The sequence below is a fragment of the Lutzomyia longipalpis genome, chromosome 3, assembly GCF_024334085.1.
Source record: "Lutzomyia longipalpis isolate SR_M1_2022 chromosome 3, ASM2433408v1".
NCBI lineage: Eukaryota > Metazoa > Arthropoda > Insecta > Diptera > Psychodidae > Lutzomyia > Lutzomyia longipalpis.
The window spans coordinates 30,952,104-30,976,490 of record NC_074709.1 but is presented as its reverse complement, the minus strand read 5'-3'; the positions used below and the strand labels follow the sequence as shown (position 1 = coordinate 30,976,490).

Genomic DNA, 24,387 nt, shown 5'->3' with positions numbered 1-24,387 from the left:
TAGTGGAAGATATTTGATGGTTTTATTTAAAGAAAGAGTATTTTGATCAATTCAAAAGGTGGAAGAACTTTTGTGCAAAAGTAATTTGGCTGGAAAACTTTGTCATTTTTTAACTTCCACCCAATTTACTTGTTCTTTTTCACCTATTCAACTGTTAAAAACTTAACTAATAACCATTTCAATCTGCTTTATTTTTTTTCTCCTCTAATATAATTATTAATTTATTTATTATTTAATTTAAATGTAAATTTTTTTTACCGGATAACTTCGTCGTTTTTGACAGTTTAAAATCGGTTCTATTAACTGATGCATTTTGTTAAAATGCATTTTCGCTGATTCCTTTGATGAGTTTTTAATCAAAGTTTTTTTTTGATAAAGAATGTTGAATTCGTGAAATCAAGGGGAAGAAAGATTGAATGCAATAGAATTATGTATCATATTTTTTTAAGATGAAATTAAGATGAAAACGTTAGTCTTTTCTTTTTTTTTATTAATTTAATGAAATACCTACAAATAAAATTTAAAAAAAAAAATCTCATTAAAAACAATTTTTTTTGTTCATTTATGTGATATTTTATAATGATTGATTTTGTGAGATAAAATGGGATGAGGATTTTTTTTTTTATTCTAACATCGTTTGGTAGGCATTCAAAGAATCTTTCTTTCTTTTTTTACTACACAAATTTCATTATACGTGAACGTTTCTTTACATGACAAAATATTTACAAGGATATCTTGCTTTTTTTTGTAAACTCAAGAAATAATTGAAAAGAAAAATTGTCTCAAAGAAGAAATTAATGTTTTCTTAAATATAAACATGGGACAATATTTATTTCATCTAATGAGTTGCGCTTGTTTTTTTTTTCACTCGATTCTTTTTATTAAGAGACAATTCAATTTTTTTTTTAAATTAAGTTTCATTCAGTTGATGTGATGTCGCATTATTGCATCACGATTCAATGCTTTTGAGCTGCGGAGCACCTTTGGCACGCTTAGGGGCCGTCTGGTAGGGAGTCCGCTCGGTGCCACCTCTCTTTGATGTTGACTGCATCATCTTAGCCACTTGAGGATCTATAAAAAAGAGATTGAGACAGAGAGAAATTGAAGAATTTGGTATTTCTCTCTTGAATTTTTATTTATTTCTGTAAAAAAAAACGAATTATATAGTTTACCTTGAAGCCATCTAACTTGTGTCGCAGGTCCGTAGCCTTTTTCATTGCGTGCCGCAATACGGAAGATGATGGCGGGCTTGCTGGTGTAGTCCACATGGGCGAGAAGGAAAGAACTATTGGGGACGGTACATTGGCTATTTGGGCCACAGTAGACACGTACAAAGGCAAGTTGTGCCGATGTATCGGTCTCTTTTGCCGCCACGGATTTTACGGCCAAGTAAACGGAGTACTCAAGGATACCGCCTTCAGTTGTTGGGGGTGCTTCCCACGAAAGGTGTGCCCCATCAGTTAATTTACTTATTTTTATGGTAGATGGGGCACCCGGGAAGCCAGGTAGGCAAGTTTTGAATGACGAAACTTTACCCCAATCACCGCGTCCGCAACCATTTATGGCCGAAACACGAAACTTGTACGCTGTCCCCTGTTCAAGGGGTACACGTATCAATTTATCGAGATCCGGAAGGGAATCCGATGTGAGACCCGGTGCCATTGAACTATTCCACTCTTCGGGATTTATAAAACCCGTCACTGTATGTGTAACACCGCGAAAGATACCAACGGTACACCATGGATTCTCAGATGGTTCATCATTTGACTGTGTTTTGATGAAGAAATAGAAGAAGAATTAGAATCATTTAATTTATTTTTAATTTTTTTTTTTACCTTCTGATTGGGCGTCTGATTAGTTACTCTAGTACTCGCTACAATGCTTGCTTGTTGTCGATTTGAGTGTTGAACAGCTGCAGAAGCTAGAGCATCCAATGTTGTGCGTTCATTGATCGCTTCTTCTCCTTCATTGCTCTGCTGAGCTTTTGTCACCTCTTGTGGTTGTTTATACACCACATATGTTTTTATATCATTCAATGAGGAACCTCCGATTGAACTAATAATTTAATTTAAAAATGTTAATTTTCATTGATAATTTTGTGTTTTTCTCTAATAAAAACTCACCCTTCATCCAAATTAATTGATGATGCTCCCAAATCTCCACTTTTAATTGATGTGAGTACACTTGCAGCTTCCACATCATTCCTTCCGGGAATATCACTAAATACCTCCTTACCCATTTCTTCGACGACATCCTACGAAAAAAAACAGATATTTTTAAAACCTTTTGAAAAATAATAGACCTTCAAACATTCCGTGATTTTGCGTCTTCTTCTTCAGGTGAAAATTATTTGGGTTCTTTTTTTCGTTTTTTTTTTTAACACTTTCTGCACAGCATAAACAGAGCACTATTTATGGGCTCTTTTTAACATGACTGTGCTGCCAAATAATTTTTACATGAGATGGAGTCATAAGTCTTTGAAAATTCTTTAAATTTCCGAAAGTCAAATTCTGTGTTTTTTTTTTACTTTCAAAGAACTTTTACTTACCTTTGAAATATCTTGAGATTCCACCACATCAGCTACATCTGTCTCATTGGCGTCTTCCTGCTGAAAGATATCCTGTTGTTGCTCATCAGGTGGTGCTCCACCCATTAAACCTATCCTAGGTGGATGTCCTTCGCGTCCCACAAACTTCACCAATTCATCCCATGCGCCATCCAATTGTTCAACTTTTGATGTATCCGGATCCTCAGGGGGTCGTGCTACTGCCTTCGGTAGCATAACAATACGTTCTGATTGTCCAGAACTTCCCGATGGTTGGACTATTGTCATTGTTTTTGGCAATTGTACCGTAATGGCTTTCCCCCCGGCCAATTGGAGTGCCTTTGGTGGTACGTGGATCACCTACAGAGAAGCAACAAAAAAAAACATTTTTTTTCTTCTTCTTCTTTTACCCAAAAGTGGAAGTTACTCAATTCACCTGTCCGGGTGTCTTTGTATTCTGCATGGTAATTGTAATTGGTCGCTGTGGTAGAACTTTGCCAGTAGGTGTTGAAATACCCGATGCTGTTGCACTTGTTGCTGGTGACACTCCAGTTGCGGGTATAGTAACAGGCATAGCTGGTGTAACTTGCAATTGACGCGCACCTGTGCTACTACTAACAACAATAATCTGCTGATTAGGCCGTATAGCTGATTGTTGTTGATTTGCAATGAGAATCTTTCCAGCTGATGCTGTTAGGGGTGTTGCATTCTTCAGGACAAATTTATCCATTGATGATACAATTTTTACAACATTTCCCATTATTGGGGTTTTTGTTGTTGCACTGTTGCCACTAATAACACTCGCTCCACTTACAACGGTCATTTTTGGGAGTGTCTGAACGGCCATTCCTAAATTTAAAAAAAAATTGTTTTAATGGCTCAAAAAATTATTATTTTTTCTTTAATTAGATAAAATTTAATGAAGATTATTTATGAAAATTGAATTAGAAGTAAATTGAGAATGCAAAAAAAGGAAAAAGGATTGATTGAACAATTGGAAACATTGAAGATTGTTCTCTCTTACCTTGACTCGTTTTGACAAGCTTGACAATTTGTGCTTTAGCCCCCGCAACGGTACCTTGAGAAATTTGTGGTTGTATCGTACTACTACCACCAGCTACTGTTGGTTTCTGAATAATTATTTGCTTCCCCGTAATTGATGCTGCCGCCACGGGGGTGGGTTTCCTTATAATTTGCTGTTGTGTTGGTAATCTTACACCAACGGGTGCTACGACACGTACAGGTTGCCCCTGAATATTCTCCGGTGGTTTTCGTGGGGGTGTAGGTTGCAATTTTGGCGGGGAAATGGCCAAAGCAGGTGGTGGTTGTGCTTGTGCTGGACTTTTGGGGGCTTGATCAATTTTTTGAATTTCCAAAAGGTAGCACTGTGCCGTTGGTACGGCACCCCAACACATTTCTAAACTCTTTGTCGATGCCCTAATGAGGGCTACACGTGTAGCCGGTGGTGGAACTTCAACTTCCAAGTACCACAAATCTTTGCAGCAAACCTTTATTGTACAAAAAGAAATGAATTAGATTTAAAAATTTATTAAAAAAAAAACATTCGGAGTTCTTTTTTATTTGTAAAAAAAAAATCAAATAGTGCTTACCCTGACCTGGTTGTTCCAGGATTTACGATACCCATCACGTCCAGACCACACGTACAGTCGACTCTGAATACCAACAGCACTGTGTCCAGCACGAGCACGCGGGATATTTTCAACTCCCATATCAATGGACAATTCTTCCCACGTCATGGATTCTGAATGAAGAATTTAGAAAAAGAAAAACGTTTATATTGGGCAATTTACGACACAAGCTTTTGAGAAGTACGGTCAACATAAAATAACAGTTAATTCCATTAAAGTTATCTACCTTCTTTAATATTTTCGTACTCCTTAACTATTAACATTCTTTTTCAAACGTTTCTTTTGTGTTTGTTTTAAATCTTCTTAAAATATTTTAATGTGGAAATCATTCTGTTTGGCTATATGGATCCGGAAGGAATCCAACAGCCGTACAATTTAAAGTGCAGAAGAAGAAGAAATCATTCTGTTCTTTTTTTTGGAACCTTTAGTCAGGGAACTGTGCAATGGACATTAAAAGAGATTTTTGTAGCATTGAAAACTTACCGAGATTTAAGCATGCAAGCGTATTTGTGCACTTCCATTCCTTTTCCGCCACAACCTTTCCTTCATCCGGAATAAATGGTACCCAACCACCAAAGATAAACATTCTATGGCCAATAAGGGTGCTTGTATGCAGAGAGCGTGGCAATGGGGGATTCCCAGCTGTTGTGGGTCTACTCCAGGTCATTGAATCCGTATCGAGGAGCCATAGATCACCGAGACGACAACCACTCATACCGCCGTAGATTACGAGAAAATTCCTACGTGATTTATCCGTATATAGGACACATGTGTGGGATTCCCGTGGTGGTGGTCGTTCCCCAATTGTTTGGGGTACTTCCCATGTCATTGGTTCCGTACGGATATTGAGCACATACAGATCATTGAGATATTTGGGAATGTTGTTCTTTGGGTCATCACTCTCATTGGCAAGACCCCCAAATAAGAACACACGATCACCAACAAGTGTGAAACTATGCCCAAGACGCGGGCATGGACCGACAATTCCCTTATCTGGCGGTGATGGTTTCAATTTGCGCCATTCCCATTTTGTTGCTTGTAACTCATACAGATCATTGGAGTACTTTCCATACTCCACCATTCCACCAAAAACAAGGATTTTCGTTCCATCCACTACAAAACCGTAAGCTGCACAGCCAGGTGGTACATCACCCTTTGTTGCTGGCACATACCATTGATTTGTTACTGCAAAAGAAAATTTTATTAGTACTAAAAAATAAACTTTTTTGTGCTACCTTAACTACGCTCTCAAGCGACGTTTTGATTTTTGAAAAGAAAAAAAAATTATTCTCTACTATAGGAAACTTATTGGAAAAATAATATTCCTTGAGCGCCTTCCCTTGGAGGTATATTAAATTAAAAATTAATTCCCACCCGTAGGAAGGAAAAAGGATTTTCCGGGATAGGGGGTGCATAACTCACCGGTATTATAAACATGTAATTCATCCACAATCCCTTCATTCCCGCCCCCAAATACAACCATGAGCTCCTTGATGGCAACAGCACGGTGTCCATGCCTTGGGCGTGGCTGGGGCCCCGTTGAATTGAGCACCTTCCTCCACTTGAATGCACTACACGCCATATTTCGCGGATGCGGGGCCCCAAACGGGTGGCGGTAACTCGGAGCTCACTTCACCCCACACAAAATTGACAAGCGTCCCGCCGGAGCGCGGCTAAGAGTACATCAATCGTCGTGCCACGCAAAAAAAAAATTCCCAAGTCTAGCACTCAATTGGAGGGTAGCTCCAAGGGGAAAATGATTGCCTTCCCGGGGAGTTTTTTCGCGTACAACTAGCACAAATCACGGTAAATTGATTGAAATTGCGATATGGCGTCCTTTTTTCATTCACTCTTCACGCATACTTCTTTTTCTTCATTTCTACTTCACTCATTTTCACACACTTGAAACATATGTTTTTTACTATGATCCGTCATTCATGAAAGATTTATGCTTCATGATTGCTTCGTGAGAAATGGGAATATTTCTCATGAGAATATTTTCCATTTTTTTCGCTCTCAAAACACAATTAAATTTTTATTTCCTAGAAGCTCTTTGGAGTCCAAAACTCGATTTAACCCTTGAAGGATTTTGCTGGCCAAAGTGGCCAATTCGACTTTTTTTTTCAATCGCCACAGAATTAAAATCTATTGAACATTCTGTGATAAATTCTACATCTGTGATAGGGGAGATTCATTACTTCAACATCGTCGAAAGAAAACTTGGAAAAATATTTTCTTTTGAAAGAAAATGGAGGTCAAACTTTTGAGGTTAGAACCCTCGATCCTCGAGTGTTGAAAATAAAATTAAAGTCTGATTTTCCGTCGCTTAGATCAATCAATTTTTTTTTATTTAAAAGCAACATTTCGTAAGGTATAAAGTCCTTCCTCAGGGCAATAAATAAATAAATAAATTTCTCCCTCAAGGGTGGCCAAAAATTGTCCTAGTAATTTTTTTTGCTAGAAATTGAAAAATATAAAACACACATTTGTAAAATTTTCAAATACTTTTATTTTTATATTGAAATAGTCTCGATTGGAGAGTGTGAAAAGGGACTCAATCAGGAGAACTACAGTACATTTTCTTTTCTTATCTTGATGCTAAAACATGTATAAATGTTTCTCATTTAATCTTCATTTTCATTTTTTTTTTAAATTTTTTTAATCCCTGTATTTATCAATCGTTTCATTCATTTTCATTCTTTTTTTTTACTATATAATAATATAATTCAATTACAATGTTTAGCTGGTATTTTTTTTTATTTATTTTCTTTTCTTAAAAAATCATTTTCATAATATAATCTTTTTTTTTTAATTAAAAAAAAGTTGCCAAGGATCTTGCTCCGTTGATACTTTATTTATTTATTTTTAATCATAAATGCAATGTCGCATGTCTGGGAAGATTTCCATGGACAAATGGGACACGTCATAGGAAATTGCACAAGAGATGTCCAACACAATTGTCACCAAATGTCACTATTTTTAGCGCCAGCGCCGCTTTTCTACAATCCTAGGACCGAATATAAGAAATAACTCTCATAGTGGGTGCTCTTTTTTTTCATTTTTAAGCGCACAAAAAAGCCATTATGGAGTGAAATCGGGGAGGGGGGGAGAGGTGATAATGAGCAAACTCAATATAAAGAGATAAAATGTGACACTAAATACATGCATTGGTCATTCAATATTTGATTGGACAAAAAAATATATAAAATGTTTTTTTTTAATGTATGGCAAAATGAAGTGTTTTTAAATTCTATCAATAAATGATGTAACATTGAATACACAAAATATTACAAAAAAAAATCTCCTAAAACTCTAAACTTAACGATTAAAGTAATAGGAAAAAAAATAAAGGGAAGATCCTATATAAAAGATATTTTTCTCTAGTTTGAACATTTTCTTTTTCATAAAAAATAAAATCATAAAAGTAAGATAGAGAATACAAAAACTAAATTACTATACGTCCATTCTTTCGTATATTACTAATACATAAATCATTAATTTTAAATGCTATGAAGACTCATTTTGTTTTTGCAAGTCTGGCCTCCCCAATCTAATCTATTAATGTTCTGACTTAGTTTTTTTTTTGCACAAAAATCTACATAATGCTTGTTATGTTCCCCATCTAAACAAACATACCGTGAAGTTCGTGATCGATTGCACCGCGATTGGAGGAGCCTGAAGACTTGTTGGAGCCATTTGTGATGGTCACTAAAAAAAAGAAATGATTTCTTTTATTTTAAACTAACAAAAAAAATTTTTTTTTACTCAAGAAAATATTTCATAAAACTGAATTCGTTAAATGAGATAAGATATGTTTCAAGCCAATAAGAACATCGGAAAACTTACTATTGTTCGTTTGGTGAATAATGGACGCTATGTCGCTCTGAGAGGCCGAAATGTCTTTACTAGTTAGCACGTCTGAGCTACTAGAGCCTAAAAGGAAAGTTTTTTTTATGTTGATTTTTTAAAAATTAAAAAAAAAAAAACGGGATTTTTCTTACCTGATGACATCGGTCTATCGGCACACCCATACTGAATAGGCTGATACCCGTGACTGGGATTGTAGACAGCCGAATATGGCATGTACATGGGTGGATTTGGTAGAGGTGCAATATCACTTGTGAGACTATCTGTGTCTCCCACGCTGATGGTGCTAGCGTCTATTAAATGAAAAATATTTTTTTTTTTTAGAATTTTAAAGATAATAAAATAAAAAAATCATTAAACTTACTATCTGCAATGCCTGTGCCAAGTACGTAGTAGCACTGCTCAGAGAAGGTGGCTTTATTCACTGTGTGCTTGATGTAACCTGCCCTCAGCATGGCTGATACAATGCGTCTGGCCTCACGCCTATCCTCCACCCCATCAACATTTTCCATAATCCAATGTACCACATCGGCACCAATAAAAGCATTGGGGATTGTTATCTTGAGCCACATACGATCACGAATCTCTAGTCCACTATCTGGACGTGCCATTACACGTACAATATCCCGGAGGTGGGATTTAGTTGAGAGGTGATCACGTGGGGTATCGGGAGGGCCAGATAGGGCAGCATCAGGTGGCAAGACGGGCTCATGCGATCGAAGGGCCTGAGTGTGTGCCACCCAAGCTCCTGGATCGATGGGACGCACAGGTTCTGTGCGTGGTATAGTGAAGTAGCCTTTTGGATTTGGATCCCAGCATTTGGCCACTACTAACTTTATTGGGCCGGGTTTTTGCACTACTTCGCGCAACACTCGCACTGCTTCATCATTGGTCATGTTCTCGAAGTTTACGTCATTGACCTAATAGGAAAGACGGGTAGTAGCATAGATGATGAAGACATAATCTTCATATTTGTTGTTTTTGTTTTTCCTTTGTAAAAAAGAAAATTCTTACCTGAAGAATCATATCTCCGGGTTCAATACGCCCATCGAGTGCTACAGCACCACCCTTCATAATGCTCCCAACGTAAATGCCCCCATCACCACCACGATTTGACTGCCCTACAATTGAGATGCCAAGGAAGTTGACAGTGTCCATATTTATGGAAACTGTAATTATATTCAGGGACATCGTTGAATCTGTTATGCTGCTGTAGCTGCTAGTACGGCTCATAGATGGGGGTCTCTTCTTTCGTCGTTGTGGTTTCTTTCGTACCTATTTTAGTTCAAAATTTTGAGTTTTTTTTTCATTTTTGGTAGTTTTTTTTCTACTTAACTCACCTGTAGTCTCTGGATGCTGCTACATTCAGTCATATCGCGATCCAGCGTAACCTCAGACTCAGTTTCAAACAACGATGTACTATCGAGGTCACTTGAGAGTACCGAAGCGCTCTGATAAGTTAGGGGGTTGTGACCCATGTGTCCCGATGGATGAGTTAGTTTTCTGCTAGTTGGCAGTTGTGATGTAGCTGGTCCATCTCTACGACCATCAATCTCACTATGGGGCACCTCTGAGCAATTGTCGGATATATTTGAACCATCCGCTGTGACGAGCTATTAAATTTTAATAAGATAAAAGGTGGTTTTCTCAGATAAATATCAAGATCAAAATTAAGAAAAAAACAAGATTTGGTATTCTACTATAAAATTCCAAGAAATATTTCAAGATTTGCTATTCTGACATAGAGATTTACGGTTATATTACATCCTAAAATCTCATCCTAAATTCTTCATGTGAAATTTCCTTCATTCATCTCTCTTTTTTTTGGATTGTATTCTTTGGCCTGAAGAAGACAAAATTTCGATCGAAACGTCGTCGGTAAAACAAAAACAAAGCTATCTTAGGACTGATTAAAAAAAAAAGAATTTGTAGTCTAGCCTCAAAACTTAGGCTTAGTTTAAAAATAAAAAAAGAGAAAACTTTAATTAAAGAAAACCTAGAACTGTGAGTTAAGAAACCTTTACCGGACTTATAATATATACCTACCTATACCTAATAAATTTCACCCAGTATCCCAATGAGACTTACCCAAGAGACGACACGTCCATTGAAACATGGCAAAATGGTGGCATCATCAACAATCTCTTCCTTGACGACCCCAAAGTCTGCATCCATGGACTTGAAGAAGTACTTGAAGTTGCTGTTTTGCTTATTGAGTACCATCTTAAAGTCCTTGAGGGTCACCTGGGCCGAGGGTAAGGGTATTTTCACCAGGTATGGTGTCGTCTCATCGTCGATGTGATAAATAACTTTTGTTTCCTCCATTATTACGGCCCAATTGGGGCCTCGTACGTTAGAACAAAAAAATTTTTATTCTAAAAAAATGGAGTTAAAAATTTTCTGGCATAGTAGGCGGCCCTCACGGGCCGTATTCACGTCTCTGTCACTCACGCCACGCTCTCACGACACACCCGAAAGGATTTTGTCTTTGGCACTCAAAGCACCCGCACTTGTTTTAAATGGAGTATCGCGGGAGTGTTTTGATTAACAAGTAAACGAGTAGTATGTATGGCTATGTGCACAATGGGGGAAGATCGCGAGAAAGACAGGAAGTTGCACTTTCACAGAGAAAATATTTCACGGCCTACCTTTGACCTTTTTTTCGATGTTTTCTTTCCATAACACTTTACCGCTTAGCCGTCTGGAGGCGCCACAGAATTGCTTGTTGTGTGAGAGTGAGCAGGAGGAAAATTCTCTGTACACATATCACCACAAACACCCTTCAAGCAAATCCCTATGGAAAATTTGGAAATTCTTTTAGGATTTTTCTATGGAATTCCATTGTTATGCTTTGTTGTTTTTGTTCTAAAAAATAATAAACAAACAAAATTATATTATTGTAAAATGCAATATAATCTTGAGTACGATGACTGAATCTATAAAATGTTATTTAGTTATCAAAAAATTAGAAAAAAAACAATTATTAAAATTCCTCAACATAAAGCTGAACATAAAATCATTGAATGTTGTCAGTTTACATATGTCCATTTTCGCGCAAAGTGGTGAATTTATTTTGGCAAAAGAAATTATGACAGATCAATAGAAAAGTCAGTGTAGTGAGAAGAAAAGTTTTTTAAGTGTAAAGAGAGGAGTGGGAGTGCGTGTAATTTTAGTGTTGGAATTATTTTTTTGTTTTCACAAAAAAGAACATTTTACCATAAAAAAAAACAATTTAGGACTCCTTGGGTGTCCTCGCAGCATTACGCCCCCGCCACAATTAAGAAAGGTAGCGCGCAGAGAGCGTTCCAGTTGCAGACGATGAGTTTGGCGGGTGCTTTGCAAGTAGTTTAAAACAACAACAAAAAAAGGCAAAATGGGGGCCGCGATGGGACGTAGCGGGGGCGTCCTTTTTGACTCGCTGCCCTCAGCCCAGGGTACCTTGCACATTGTTATGCTCGGTCTCGACTCCGCTGGGAAGACGACCGCCCTCTATCGACTCAAATTTGATCAGTACCTCAATACTGTACCCACAATTGGGTTCAACTGCGAAAAGGTACGAGGAGCTACAGGCAAGGCCAAAGGTGCCACTTTTCTCGTCTGGGATGTTGGTGGGCAGGAGAAGCTGAGACCACTTTGGCGGAGTTATACTAGGTAATAGAGAAACTAATACAGGCGTATATACTGACCACTATACTACCGAGGAAGATAGAGAAACTAAAAGAACAACCACGGGCTATTCTTCGATCAATAACTCTATGAATTGTATTGCCTGACCCATTGAGTCTTAATTTTTTTTTCTTGTAGATGCACAGATGGTATCGTATTTGTGGTGGATTCCGTTGATATGGAACGCATGGAGGAAGCCAAAATGGAACTGATGCGCACAATAAAGTGCCCAGATAATCAAGGTGTTCCTCTACTTGTTTTGGCAAATAAACAAGATTTACCAGGTGCGTGTGAACCGCGTGAACTGGAACGAATGCTGGGACTCCAGGAAGCACCCCCGGATCCATCTGCACCCAAAATGACCTACATACAGCCCGCGTGCGCCATTACGGGTGAGGGCCTTCAAGAGGGCTTCGAAGCTCTCTACGATATGATCGTACGCAAGCGAAAGCTCACTCGAACCACCAAAAAGAAGCGCTAGGATCTTTTCCTCTCCCCCCGAAACGATCCAAGCATTTGTTGAGTTGTTTTATGAGAAAAAAAAATTGTTTATTTTGTCCCAATTTGTCTCCTATATATTTTTTATTATTATACTATTTTTTGGATTTTTTATTATTATTATTATTATATATTTTATTGTTTGCAAACACCCAGAGCGTTCCCCACCTTCCTTATTATTATATATTTATCAAGTGGTGTACATAACTGTCTCGGTGTCTAACAATTTTTTTTATGATTAAGTTAAAAGCCCAATGTCCTAATTAATTGCGTGTAAATATGGTTTTTCATATGGTAGATTTCTATTTGCAAATAAATACACTATTGTACGACACGTAAAATACAAAATAGTTGTTTTATTTCTCGTTTGAAGTCTCTAATATAGAAAACTACTTCTGGACCTCCAGTGCTGTAAGAGATCGTATAGTGAAGCAGTTCCATATTTTTAGACACCAACCTACCTGTAGAAGGATACCAGAGCAGATGCCACACAAAATGATTTCCAAGAACTTTTCTTTTTTTTTTTTTTTAAAGAGATTTAGAACAAAATGAAAAGAATAAAATTTATTGTTGGACTCTCTCAAATCTCATTTATTCAAAAAACTTTCTACCAACTTCTACCAATCTCTAAAAATTTCTCTTTCTCTCTCTCTCTCTCTCTCGTGTTTCTCAAGGTACAATTCTTCACGGATTCTGCCTAAATATATACCTAAAATTTACACCTAAGTCTCAAAAGGTCTCACGAACCGATACTCCAATCACATTGTCACACTCTTATTAGATAAAAATACGTTGGTGAAGTTCGGGGAGTCGGCGTTGGAATGCTAAATCGCCTTGTCTGCAAGAATAAGTAAAAGAAAACTTAATTAATTTTAGAATTCAATTTAAATGAAAAATTAAAGCTTTGGAGTAGTTACTTTACCTTTCGACTAAGCCTTGGGACGCGGGTTCGGTGCTATTTTCACGGAAAATCACCTCATGTCGCGGAATGATGAGCTGGGTCCTATAACACACTCGTATTTTCCGTGGTGGAAATCTGCAATACAAAAAGGAGAATACAGAATTTTTAGAAATTAGATTAATAATTTAAAGATTTTTAAATGAAAGAAATCATTTAGAGAACAAGCAAAAATAAAGAGAGAAAAGATCGCTGAATTTTGACCGTTTTGACTCAATGAATTGGCAATGCGGCGACCAAAAAGTTGGAAACTACAAATTGTCTCGAGATTTTTTATTTATTTATTTTCTTGTTGAGGGTCATGCACTCACCTTCGTGCCCCATTCTGCCTTGGCGTCTCTCCGCCATGTTTGTTCCGCCATAGTCCGCCATTTCAACCTTAATGGATGACTGAAAGCAGATTGCATCCATTTGTTTTTTTTTTCGTGAGCGCTTTCAAACTCCATCGTGAAAAAATGGTCACCCACCCACAATAAAGAACGCTAAATATAAAACCAAGAAAAAAAAAGCCAACACACAGCCTCCAACAAAACGGGGCAGCGGAGACCCCCCATATTGGGCGAGAAGCATCCAAGGAAATTTAAAAACAAAAAAAAAAAAACAATAAGAATGAGACAGAAAGAGAGGAGAATAAAAAAACCAAAATGGAGACAGCATAGTTCCCAAATTTTTGGAGCCGCACTCAAATGTGTCAAAAATGAACGGTGTATGGTCACAACTATAGGAAAATCATAAAGAGAAACTAAAAGCGATATATTGGCTGAATTATTAAAAAAAAAATAATAATAAATAAATAATTTACATTTTGTCATGCATTTTTTTTATACAATTTCGTCTCCTTCAAAACGACAGTCTGTCTCATATCAGTGGGGTTTTTAAATTAATTTTTATTTTGTTTTTTTTTATGGCAAGGACGGATGTGTGTACCACCACCAACAACGTCCACAAACATTCATCTACTTTAAATCTCTTTTTTTGTTTGTTTATAAATGACGCTCTAAAATGTCCTCAAAGAGGCATAATCAGATTTTTATCTAAAGAATCCTTGAGTTATTTTATTTTCTTCAAACTTTTCTTTCTCTTTGTATGGTCTAATTGTTATCCAAAAAAAAAAATGTAGATATTTAGGAAATGCTAGGGGAGACCGGGGTTAAAAAAGTCACTTAAGGGTTTAGAAAAAGCTCAATATATCATATTTCCCAAATAGATAAAGCGAAATGTATTACTCATTTCTTTAGGAAATTTACTGCCCTACAACTCTTTCTCAGATCATGTTTTAGGCTTTTTCCAAACCCTTAAGTGACTTTATTAGCACCGGTCTCCCCTATAGATTGTACACCGCGTGTTACCGCGCCATGATAATTGCTTCTTTTGTATTGAATTAAACGGAAAAATCATGAAGATTGACTGTTTCGAGATTATTGCGAATAACATTAAGGCCCGCCGCACTATTAGGTGCCCCCGTTGCACCCCCCGCTGCTGTATTGGGTGATCGACCGTGATGATGGTGCAAATGATGGTGGAGATGATGGTGGTGGTGGTGGACATTGTTGAAATTGGCAAGGAGTGTAAAGGCAGCCAGTGTGGAATTGGGAATGGGTGCCAGGAGGCGTGATTGCGATTCAGGGGGTGGTGTGTGAAAGGGTGTTGGTGGTGGGTAGGTTCTTTGTGTGGCAGACTGGCTCGTTTCGCTTACCTTGAGAAATTGCCCATTGTACAGCTTAAATATGGCTAATGCTATTACTACAAACAATATACACAGTGATATGCTGATGTAGATCATTATGCGAACATTGCGACTCAATGATGCAGCCGCATCCGCAGTTGTGGTCGGAACAATCTCCATGAGGATGGCAAAATTGGTGAGATGATTGCATGAGCACACTGTGTGTGTGCTATTTGTTGCATCCACCTGGCATCCGTCTTCAGACCAAGCACTGCAGTAGGGAAGAAAATAAAATTTGATGTAAATTAATTTTTTTTTTCATAAAAATTTGTTGAGTTGAGGAGACGCAATGAAGAGTGATATACTAACTGATCTATATAGCTCCAGAAGACACAAATTGGTTGAGAGACGTTCTCAGTGCGTAAATGCTGGAAGGTGAGACGAATTGGCTGGGAGAGTTGTATGTGTCTTCCTTTGCCCAAACTCGCTGAAATCACCTTACTATTGAGGACACGATTCTTTGAACCTGAAGCTGTTGTTTGATTTCCTAAACATTCAAATTTAGATTTTATTTTTAATTAAATTAATTAATGAATAAATCGTTAAATTATTCAGTAGAACCTACCAATAGGAAGTGATAGACGCTGTGGAGTTTCAATTTCCGGTGGCCTCAGTATACTCTCCAGTCGATCAAATGCAACAAAGACAATGCGCACCAATCCACCGTCGCTATTCTCAATTAAAGCTCCCCGTGGCAGTTCAATTGTATCCCGGCTGACACTCCATTGCTCCTGAGTATCCGGGAAGATTTCACTTGCAGCAATATTGCGTGTTTCAAGGACACGAATTGAAAGGAGAATGTTCTTAACACGCTGCACAATATTTCGTTCGCGATTTATTGTTTCGGCCAGGAGGAAGGCATTCTCCTCGAGGCCAGTCAGTAGTGATGTTGCAACGCGCATTTGATCCTCAAAACTAAGATCCTGCCATGACATAGCTTGGCTAGCGTCCAAGAGATTACTTCCTGTTCGTACCACCCCATGTAGGAGTTCGTATACAATTGCCTCCCGTTGCTTCTGATCCGGGAATGTTTCAATGTCATATGCCATTTTGTCTGACATAGTTTGAATAATTTTTGTTGTCACAAGCATATCTCCACCATACAGAGTTTTGCTGCTCGTTACCTATAATGAAAGAATTATTCTTTTTATTTTGTTTTTCTTCTAAAAGAAAAAAAAAAAAGATATGTATACTAAAATCAAGGAACAAAGTCTTTAAGGAGTTTTTGAAGTTAGATTATTCAAACTAATAATGGAATTTTGCTCCATGATCAAAGTATAAAGAAAAATTCTTGTTATTAAAAGAAAATCAACCTGTGAGAGGTCATTGGCGATAGAAATTATTGATGAATCACGCATATTAACACGAATTTCAAGATTATTGAGCCAAAGACTACGGCACTGTGCTAAATCCGGGCTTATTGGTTGCCACACCGTGTCCGAATCTTTAAGCACACATCGCCATTTGGCAATTCCTGTTGCGCCCCCTGGGCAGGATTGCACATTAACATCACCAGCACGGGTGATATTCCAGAACATATTGCGTGCTGTTGTTGGGCCACAAAATGCATTATCACGGTGTGCATTGACGTGCGTTACATCCGTTGCGTGTGTTGTTGATGCCATTACGCGATTTATAGATCCCACCGTATTTATTGGTTCTCCCGTTGTGACTTCTGTTGTGGATATTGAATGAGAATCTAAATGAATTTAGAAAGAAATTTTTTTGAATCAATTTTAAAGGAAATATGTGAGAGGGGGAAGAGAGTTAAAAACCTGTACTATCAGTAGGTACTGTTGGTGGTACGGAAGTAGGTGTTTCAGATGATGCCGTTGGTGTGAGTGGCAGAGCATCAGTCTGCAAGGATGTAGCATCAGTTGGTGGTGTAATAGGAGATTGTGGACGTAGTGTAGTTGAGGTCCAAACACTGGGTGCGGACGTAATGAGCCATGGTGGTGGCGGACGACCCGTTGTTGTGGACGTCTGCGTGGCGGAGATACATTGATAGTGGGCCTCTAGGTATTTGTGTGTCCCAACGCATGGATCCCCAAAGAGTGATGTTGATGCTAAGACACTGCATTTGTGCTTTAGGGCACATTTAGCATGTAGGACACGTAAACTCTTTGGGGACATACAGTTGACGCTCCATTCAACATTCCCGTGATCATTGCATATTGTTATGGAGAAGCGACCATAATTGGCCCGAATGAGATTTATCACGTTACCCGGATCACATTCTATTGTGAGAGTTTTGCCCTCGCACGCATATGCTGTCTCATACTTGGAGGCTAAAAAGAAAATAATAAGTATATTTTGAAAAGGATGTGTGGCGGTTAAAATTTAAATTTTAAATTATACAGCAAATTAATCGATAAATTAATTAACCCTTTAAGGACCGCGATCCATCCTGCGAATTGATTGAACTATTACTATGACTTAGATCTTAACAGAAATTCCACCGAAGTAATTAACGTTTTAGGATTATTTTGATCGCGCGAAAAAAAAATTCAACAAATTTGAAAAAATTTTATTTTACCTGCAGCAAAGGAGACCCCAGGAATGATGATAATTGCCATGCAGATCTTCAATAAGTGATCCGCCGTTGTCCCCAGTAGCATTGGTGACAGTCCCCGGGGTGGCTTCCTTTCCAGCATGGCTCTATCGGAGGGCGAATAGCTTTGTCCCTTTGCTGAGATTTCTCAATAATGGGATATTCTTGTGCATCGTATGAGTTTGAGTAATTTTTTTTAAAAACTTTTTCTTCTCTTTTGTTCCTTTGTGTTGTATATCCCACAAAAATTGCAAAAACACAAAATCCTTAAACACTAAAATCACAGGTAAAAGGGTCTTAGTTAGACGGGAGAGAGTCTTGGACACAGTCCTTTATTACAAAAAAAAAACTATAACAAGATGAAGAAAAAAAATCACATTCAACTTTTGTGACACTCAAGTGTTCCTCCTAAAAGTCTCTTGATTCATTTCAAAGGGCATTCTTTGCTTCTTTCTTTTTTTTTTTAAGGACAATTCACACGTTTATTTTAAAATTTATCGCGGTACCCCCGTGTTCACGGTGCACGTGAAAATATTGTCACTCAATGAAGTCCCGTTTAATTTACTCTCTTTTTGCATTTAATTTACTGTATTGAAAAATTCATGAAATATTGAAACTTAAATTTAAAATCAACGGACCGTTGGTTTGAATCGCGGCAACGCCGCAACATCCGCAACGTCTCACAATCACCGTGGAGTGTTTTTGGAGAGCACTCAATGCTACTTCCGTATGCTGATTGTGTGGAAAAAATTACGCCAAAATTGTCTGAATAAATTGAATTATTTATTAAATTAAATCACTTGCTGTGAAATAAATATTTAGTCAAAAGTGAAAAGGAGAATTAGATTTTTCATTGAGAGTTGTGTAGGAGGATCTCCGAATATCCAGTGAAAAGTTTCAGAAGGATTTCGAGGCTACACGTGCCAACTCGTGCTACTTCTTATGGGCAATTGGAATCACCTGAGATCATCCGGGACTGCAACAAATTTTTTTTGATCCCACATCGCCGAATATTAATAATTATATGATCTGTACAGGTGAGACTGCGCATAGAGCTGCAGAGTGAGAGGGAATTGTGCTTAACGTTGTCTTACCTATATCTTTGAAGGTGAGCTGACTATTGTGTGAGGGATTGAAGGGAGAACATTGATGAGATTACCTTAACCACTGCTCTACCACTATCTTTCAAGGTATTCATATACATTTTTTGATCCCACATCGCCGAATATTAATAATTATATGATCTGTACAGGTGAGACTGCGCATAGAGCTGCAGAGTGAGAGGGAATTGTGCTTAACGTTGTCTTACCTATATCTTTGAAGGTGAGCTGACTATTGTGTGAGGGATTGAAGGGAGAACATTGATGAGATTACCTTAACCACTGCTCTACCACTATCTTTCAAGGTATTCATATACATTTTTTGGTCATCTTCGACCCGTTGCGATTGAATCAGCGATAGCTACTGGCCATTTCCCACCGTTGTGTAGCAATTGAGAAGCATCCAAGATGAGTCTTGTACAGAGAGAGCGTATCCTCAACACCATTGAGAAGGTGGAAGCCTTCTCCACTGGCCTGAGTGCAGCGGACACCACTTACATTGAGCGCAACTTGGTACAATCACAGCTCAATACGTTGATCGATCTTCAAGCGAAGTTCGACAGTATTCAGGACACTGTCATAGGCCTGAAGTCGGGTCAAGAGAAGGACGATGAGATCTCCTACAAGGCAACCACCGCTACAAGATGCTCAAGGATCATTCAGGAGCTTACCAGCCTGTTGAGTTACTACCCGAAGGAAGACCCAACTGTCGATATGTCGCCTTCTGGAACGTTGTGCCACCTGATGAAAGAAATGATCCAACAAAACAACAAGTTTCTGGCCAAGCTCACCCTAAACGCAAGTACTCCTCCGCCCTTAGATAGTCGCTCAATTAGACTCCCTCAAATAGAACTGCCCAAATTTTCTGGAAAATACTCTGAGTGGGTTCCATTCAAAGATCGATTCAGAGCTTGTATTGCAAATCTCCCAAATTTGTCAAAAGTTCAAAAACTCGAATACCTAAAGTCTTCTCTGAGTGGAGATGCCGCTTCCACAATTGGCTATCTTCCCACTACAGAGAGCAATTTCGATGTAGCTTGGGAGCTTTTGAAGAATCGATTTGAGAGAAAGTCAGAAATTGTTGCTGAGCATATCCGTGCCTTTTATAATATGCCAGCAGTCTCTCCCTCTGACCCCAATGCCCTCCAACGCATCACAAACATTCTCTCTGAATCCCTGTTAGCCATGGACGCCATTAATGTCACAGGTCGTGACCCATGGTTAATTCAATTCACTTTGGACAAATTGGATTCAGAGTCGCGGGTGCTGTGGGGCAGGCAGTGTGGAAATGAAACTCCCACCATGCGGGAGTTCCGTGCGTTCCTCAACCAAAGATGCCTGGATGCCACACATGCTGCTACTGCTCCCACAAGGTCCAATCCACGACCCAATTCTTCCAATGCTAAACCCGCCAAGAACACCAAGAGACCCGTGAATGCGTTCCACACAACAGCAGCAACATCCATCTGCCAATGTTGCAACCAATCTGCTCACCCACTGTACAAGTGTCCTCAATTCCTTGCACAGAACGCGGTTGAGAGATTCGAGACAGTGAAGAAGCTCAGTTTATGTCGTAACTGTCTTGCCCCACACCTCACGAGCACTTGTACATTCCGCAAGTGTAAGAAGTGCCAAGGCCGGCACAATATATTGCTACATGAGAAGTTCGCAGGTGAATCTGCTGCCACCCCGCCGGCTCAGACTACAGCGCCTGCGGCCCTCAATCCAGCACCAACTGCCCCTCAGCCTGCGCCAACTCCAGGACCGTCATCAGCCAACCAACCTGCTGCATACACCGCATCAGTCCAATCTCAACAAGCTCTTTACTCTGGCCCAAGAGTTTTTCTTGCCACAGCCATGGTGGATGTGCTCACTGCCACCGGGGAGAAGGTTTCGTGCCGTGCAATCCTCGACAGTGGAGCCCAGATTTGCATCATGACTACCCACTTGTACCAGAAGTTGAAGCTCCCGAAGATGCATTCAGATATTTCCGTCGTTGGCATAGGCAATCAGGCAAATCCAGTGAAGCACAAAGTCACTGTTACCATTTTCTCACAACGAGGCGATGATTCCTTCTCCTTCACCTGCTATGTACTCCCCAAGATCTCAGGCAATATTCCCAACTGGGATGTTGATACCCATGCAATCCAGCCTCCATCTCACATCCCACTCGCTGATCCAGAATGGAATATTCCTCGCCCTGTCGACCTGCTGATCAGTGGCGATCCTTACTGGGCCAGTTGGTTGTCCAACACTATCTCTCTAGGCACTGGTCTTCCACACCTCCGGGAGACTTGCCATGGCTATGTTATTGTGGGTGAACACCAACCTCCTCCACAGGTTCGGTATGTCCACCACGTCAAAGCCCTTCCCGTGCTGGAGGAAGTGTTGAGCAAATTTTGGGAAATTGAGGAGCTACCTGAAGAAGTGCCCATCACAGATCAACAGTTACAAGCAGAAGAACATTTTTCCCAAACCTACCAAAGGGACGAAGAAGGAAGATTCATTGTGAGCTTACCATTCAGGATCCAACCTGATGTTTTGGGAAACTCCCGTCCACAGGCCGTGCGACAATTCCTGGCGTTGGAACGTCAGTTTGATAAAAAACCCCAGTACAAGAAGTTGTATACCGAAGTGATGAATGACTACATGGACCGCAAATGGCTAGAGCCAGTCCCTGTTGAAGAACTCAATGCTCCGAATTACTACATGCCTCATCATGGGGTCATGAAGGAATCCAGCACTACGACTAAATTAAGAGTCGTGTGCAATGCCTCAGCCAAGTCATCTTCAGGTTACAGCTTGAATGAACTGCTACTCATAGGCCCCACAGTTCAGCCAGAATTAGTCATCATTTTGTTAAGGTTCCGCCTATACCAATTTGCTATGACGGCTGACATTACCAAGATGTATCCGCAGCTGAGAATTGATCCTCCGGGTGCCAATCGCCAGAGAGTGGTATGGAGAAGTTCTAAGGATCAACCAATCAGAGATTATCGCTTCGTACGAGTTTGTTTCGGTGTAGCATCGTCTCCATTCTTAGCCACACGCGCACTGATTCAGCTTGCCAATGATTACGAGGCGGAATTCCCATTGGCTGCCAAAGCCCTGCGATCCAACTTTTACGTCGACGACTGCCTAGTCTCAGTGAAATCACTTGAGGAAGCACAGGAACTTCAGAGGCAGCTTATAGAAGTACTTCGTCGTGGAGGATTTTCTTTGACCAAATGGACAAGCAACCATAAGGACCTACGTCCTGAAGAAACCGGCGAGATTTATGCTGGAATATTTTCCGCGGCTGATTACATTACAATGGCGCTTGGTCACACTTGGGACTCCATTGTGGACCAAATCAAATTCCAGGCTCCTGTTGATGCCTCAATGGAGATTAAGTCGAAGAGATCCTTGGCCTCGGCCATTGCCCAACTCTATGATCCTCTTGGATTAATAGGCCCAGTCGTCGTTGAAGCTAAAATCATGCTCCAAACCTTGCATGAACTCAAGTTGGGATGGGATGAAGCTGTGCCTTCAGACATTCAAACCCAATGGAAATCATTTATCAAAGCGCTGCAGGATATTAAACGTATGTCCATTCCTCGATGGACTTCCATTTTTTCTCACCCTTCACGCACTGAACTTCACGTCTTTTGTGATGCCAGCACTCGTGCCTATGGAGCAGCTGTCTACATCGTGACCAGTTATGAGGGGAACTATCATTCAAGTTTATTCTTATCCAAATCTCGAGTAGCCCCCCTGAAACGACGCACCATCCCACAGTTGGAACTATGCGCCGCAGTACTGGGTGTTGAGACCATTGATAAGTACAAGGAGGCTGCTGAATTTGATGCTATTCACTATTGGAGTGACTCAACCGTTGTTCTGCATTGGATCAATAGTCCTCCAGATTCTTACAAGGTTTTCGTCGCCAATCGTATCAAGCGCATTCGTGCTTTGACTGAAGTCCCACAATGGCGTCATGTTAGCACTGGGGAGAATCCTGCGGATTTGGTATCCCGGGGAGCCTCACCATCAGAGTTAAAGTCCACTGACCTTTGGTGGAAGGGTCCCGAGTGGCTGCAACGCCCATCAAATTCTTGGCCGGCTCCGTTCAACCCATCAGGTCAACCAGTAGACCCAGAAGGAGCTTGCTTCGTCACCACGACTTCAGATGAATCCGACGATTTATTCGATATGCTTTTGCTCAAGCATTCTTCTTTACCCAAAATCCAGCGCATTGTTGCCTATTGTTTTCGTTTCCGCAGCTCAAGACAAAATCCTCAAGTTACGCCAGGCAGTGCAGTTGGAGCAGATGAGATGGAAAGAGCACTACTTTGCCTTATCAGGAATGATCAGAAGACAGCCCTACCCGAACTGTACAGAGATTTGCAGAACAATCAGCCATTATCTCGCAAGTGCAAGTCATTCTTGAAACTCACCCCCTTCATGGATCAGGATGAACTCATCAGAGTGGGTGGTAGGCTTGTCAATGCCAATATACCATTTGCTGCTTCACATCCCATTCTGCTTCCCCAAACCAAGCTCACTCATCTGATTATGCGTCATGAGCACGTCAAACAATTACATGCTGGCGAATCCCTGTTGTATGCTTCAATTCGTCAAAAATTCTGGCCCACAGGTGGATTGAATACGGCGAAAAAATGTTGTCCATGAGTGTGTGAAGTGCTATCGCGCAAAACCCAAACCTCTTGATCAACTCATGGGGAATTTGCCGGAATCTCGTGTGAATTATGTTAGGCCCTTCCATTCCGTTGGTATAGACTTCGCGGGACCCATTCAGATGCTATCTTCGGCCACCCGGGGAGCTCACTCTAGAAGAACGGGAACTCAGAAGGCCTACATTGCTATCTTTGTGTGCATGGCTACCAAAGCCGTACACCTGGAGGTCGTTACCTCGCTCTCCACGGAAGATTTCATTGCTACATTGAGATGTTTCACTGCAAGAAAAGGCACACCCAGACACATCTATTCCGACTGTGGGAAGAACTTTCAAGGAGCTGCAAATGAAATTGTCCGCCTATTCAATCAAGAGACCGCACAACAGGAAATTGTGAATCGCACTCAGGAAGATGGGATAGTGTGGCACTTCAATCCACCCGCATCTCCACATCACGGTGGATTGTGGGAGGCGGTTGTGAAAAGCACCAAATATCACCTTGTGCGTGCCACTGGTGGTCTCCCTCTAACACATGCAGAGTTGAATACCATTCTCTGTCAAATAGAAATGGTTCTGAATAGCAGACCCATATGTATGTTATCTACAGACCCAAATGAAGAAAGTTTCCTTACCCCCGGACACTTCTACCTTGGTGAACCAGCCAATGCCTTACCCAATCCCGACGTTACCCATCTGCCGGAGAATCGTCAATCTTATTGGCAACTTTGTCAATCACGCAGCCAGATTTTTGCGAAGAAATGGAGGCACCAATACCTCAATACACTTCAACAGAGACGCCGCTGGCAACATCTTCGCAGGAATCTCAAGGAAGGGGACGTGGTTCTCCTTTATGACGATACCAATCGAGAATCTTCCAAGTGGTTGCTTGGCAGGATTATTTCAACTACTCCGGGGACGGATGGATTGGTTCGTGTGGTGTCAGTGCGAACAAAGAAAGGTACTTACCAGCGTCCTATCACAAAAATCGCCGTATTGCCCATCAGGGACAATGAGGATGCTCCACGAGAGGTTCCAGAGGAGGTTCCCGAAGGATCACACTAGAATTCTGGAGGTGACGCATCCTTGGATACGCCACACCAGCCCGGGGAGAATGTTCACGGTGCACGTGAAAATATTGTCACTCAATGAAGT

The 24,387-nt window shown here is 40.1% G+C and overlaps 5 protein-coding genes across 8 annotated transcripts; 2 read left to right on the top strand and 3 right to left on the bottom strand.

Annotated features, from left to right (window-relative positions):
- Nucleotides 1-469: 469 nt before the first annotated feature.
- On the bottom strand, nucleotides 470-6,240 carry LOC129793916 (host cell factor 2). The gene is made up of 10 exons (XM_055834425.1): nucleotides 5,617-6,240; nucleotides 4,678-5,379; nucleotides 4,156-4,307; nucleotides 3,570-4,053; nucleotides 2,982-3,394; nucleotides 2,549-2,905; nucleotides 2,124-2,254; nucleotides 1,836-2,055; nucleotides 1,173-1,767; nucleotides 470-1,071 (listed from the first exon to the last, which is right to left on the bottom strand). The coding sequence occupies exons 1-10, from the start codon at nucleotides 5,774-5,776 to the stop codon at nucleotides 950-952; spliced, it is 3,336 nt and encodes a 1,111-aa protein (XP_055690400.1). The 5' UTR covers nucleotides 5,777-6,240; the 3' UTR covers nucleotides 470-949.
- A 439-nt stretch (nucleotides 6,241-6,679) lies between these two features.
- On the bottom strand, nucleotides 6,680-11,079 carry LOC129793918 (segment polarity protein dishevelled). Of its 2 annotated transcripts, XM_055834430.1 has the most exons (8): nucleotides 10,150-11,079; nucleotides 9,402-9,674; nucleotides 9,076-9,336; nucleotides 8,426-8,981; nucleotides 8,196-8,354; nucleotides 8,041-8,127; nucleotides 7,831-7,902; nucleotides 6,680-7,201 (listed from the first exon to the last, which is right to left on the bottom strand). In XM_055834430.1, the coding sequence occupies exons 1-8, from the start codon at nucleotides 10,384-10,386 to the stop codon at nucleotides 7,194-7,196; spliced, it is 1,653 nt and encodes a 550-aa protein (XP_055690405.1). In that variant the 5' UTR covers nucleotides 10,387-11,079; the 3' UTR covers nucleotides 6,680-7,193. The 2 variants fall into 2 exon arrangements, with proteins under 2 accessions (XP_055690405.1, XP_055690404.1); XM_055834429.1 differs by having other exon boundaries at nucleotides 6,933-7,902; nucleotides 10,150-10,844.
- A 62-nt stretch (nucleotides 11,080-11,141) lies between these two features.
- On the top strand, nucleotides 11,142-12,575 carry LOC129793919 (ADP-ribosylation factor-like protein 4C). Its single transcript, XM_055834431.1, has 2 exons — nucleotides 11,142-11,712; nucleotides 11,866-12,575. The coding sequence occupies exons 1-2, from the start codon at nucleotides 11,435-11,437 to the stop codon at nucleotides 12,206-12,208; spliced, it is 621 nt and encodes a 206-aa protein (XP_055690406.1). The 5' UTR covers nucleotides 11,142-11,434; the 3' UTR covers nucleotides 12,209-12,575.
- A 213-nt stretch (nucleotides 12,576-12,788) lies between these two features.
- Nucleotides 12,789-17,973, bottom strand: LOC129793917 (latrophilin Cirl). Of its 3 annotated transcripts, XM_055834427.1 has the most exons (9): nucleotides 17,446-17,973; nucleotides 16,685-17,197; nucleotides 16,223-16,608; nucleotides 15,475-16,033; nucleotides 15,219-15,396; nucleotides 14,880-15,120; nucleotides 13,495-13,573; nucleotides 13,148-13,261; nucleotides 12,789-13,063 (listed from the first exon to the last, which is right to left on the bottom strand). In XM_055834427.1, exons 1-8 carry the CDS (start codon nucleotides 17,561-17,563, stop codon nucleotides 13,197-13,199), a joined length of 2,139 nt encoding a protein of 712 aa, XP_055690402.1. In that variant the 5' UTR covers nucleotides 17,564-17,973; the 3' UTR covers nucleotides 12,789-13,063; nucleotides 13,148-13,196. The 3 variants fall into 3 exon arrangements, 2 of the variants coding, with proteins under 2 accessions (XP_055690402.1, XP_055690401.1); XR_008750976.1 differs by lacking the exon at nucleotides 13,495-13,573; XM_055834426.1 differs by lacking the exons at nucleotides 12,789-13,063; nucleotides 13,148-13,261; nucleotides 13,495-13,573 and having other exon boundaries at nucleotides 13,922-15,120.
- A 995-nt stretch (nucleotides 17,974-18,968) lies between these two features.
- LOC129793053 (uncharacterized) lies at nucleotides 18,969-24,297 on the top strand. The gene is made up of 2 exons (XM_055832600.1): nucleotides 18,969-23,027; nucleotides 23,233-24,297. Exons 1-2 carry the CDS (start codon nucleotides 18,969-18,971, stop codon nucleotides 24,295-24,297), a joined length of 5,124 nt encoding a protein of 1,707 aa, XP_055688575.1.
- Nucleotides 24,298-24,387: the final 90 nt, after the last annotated feature.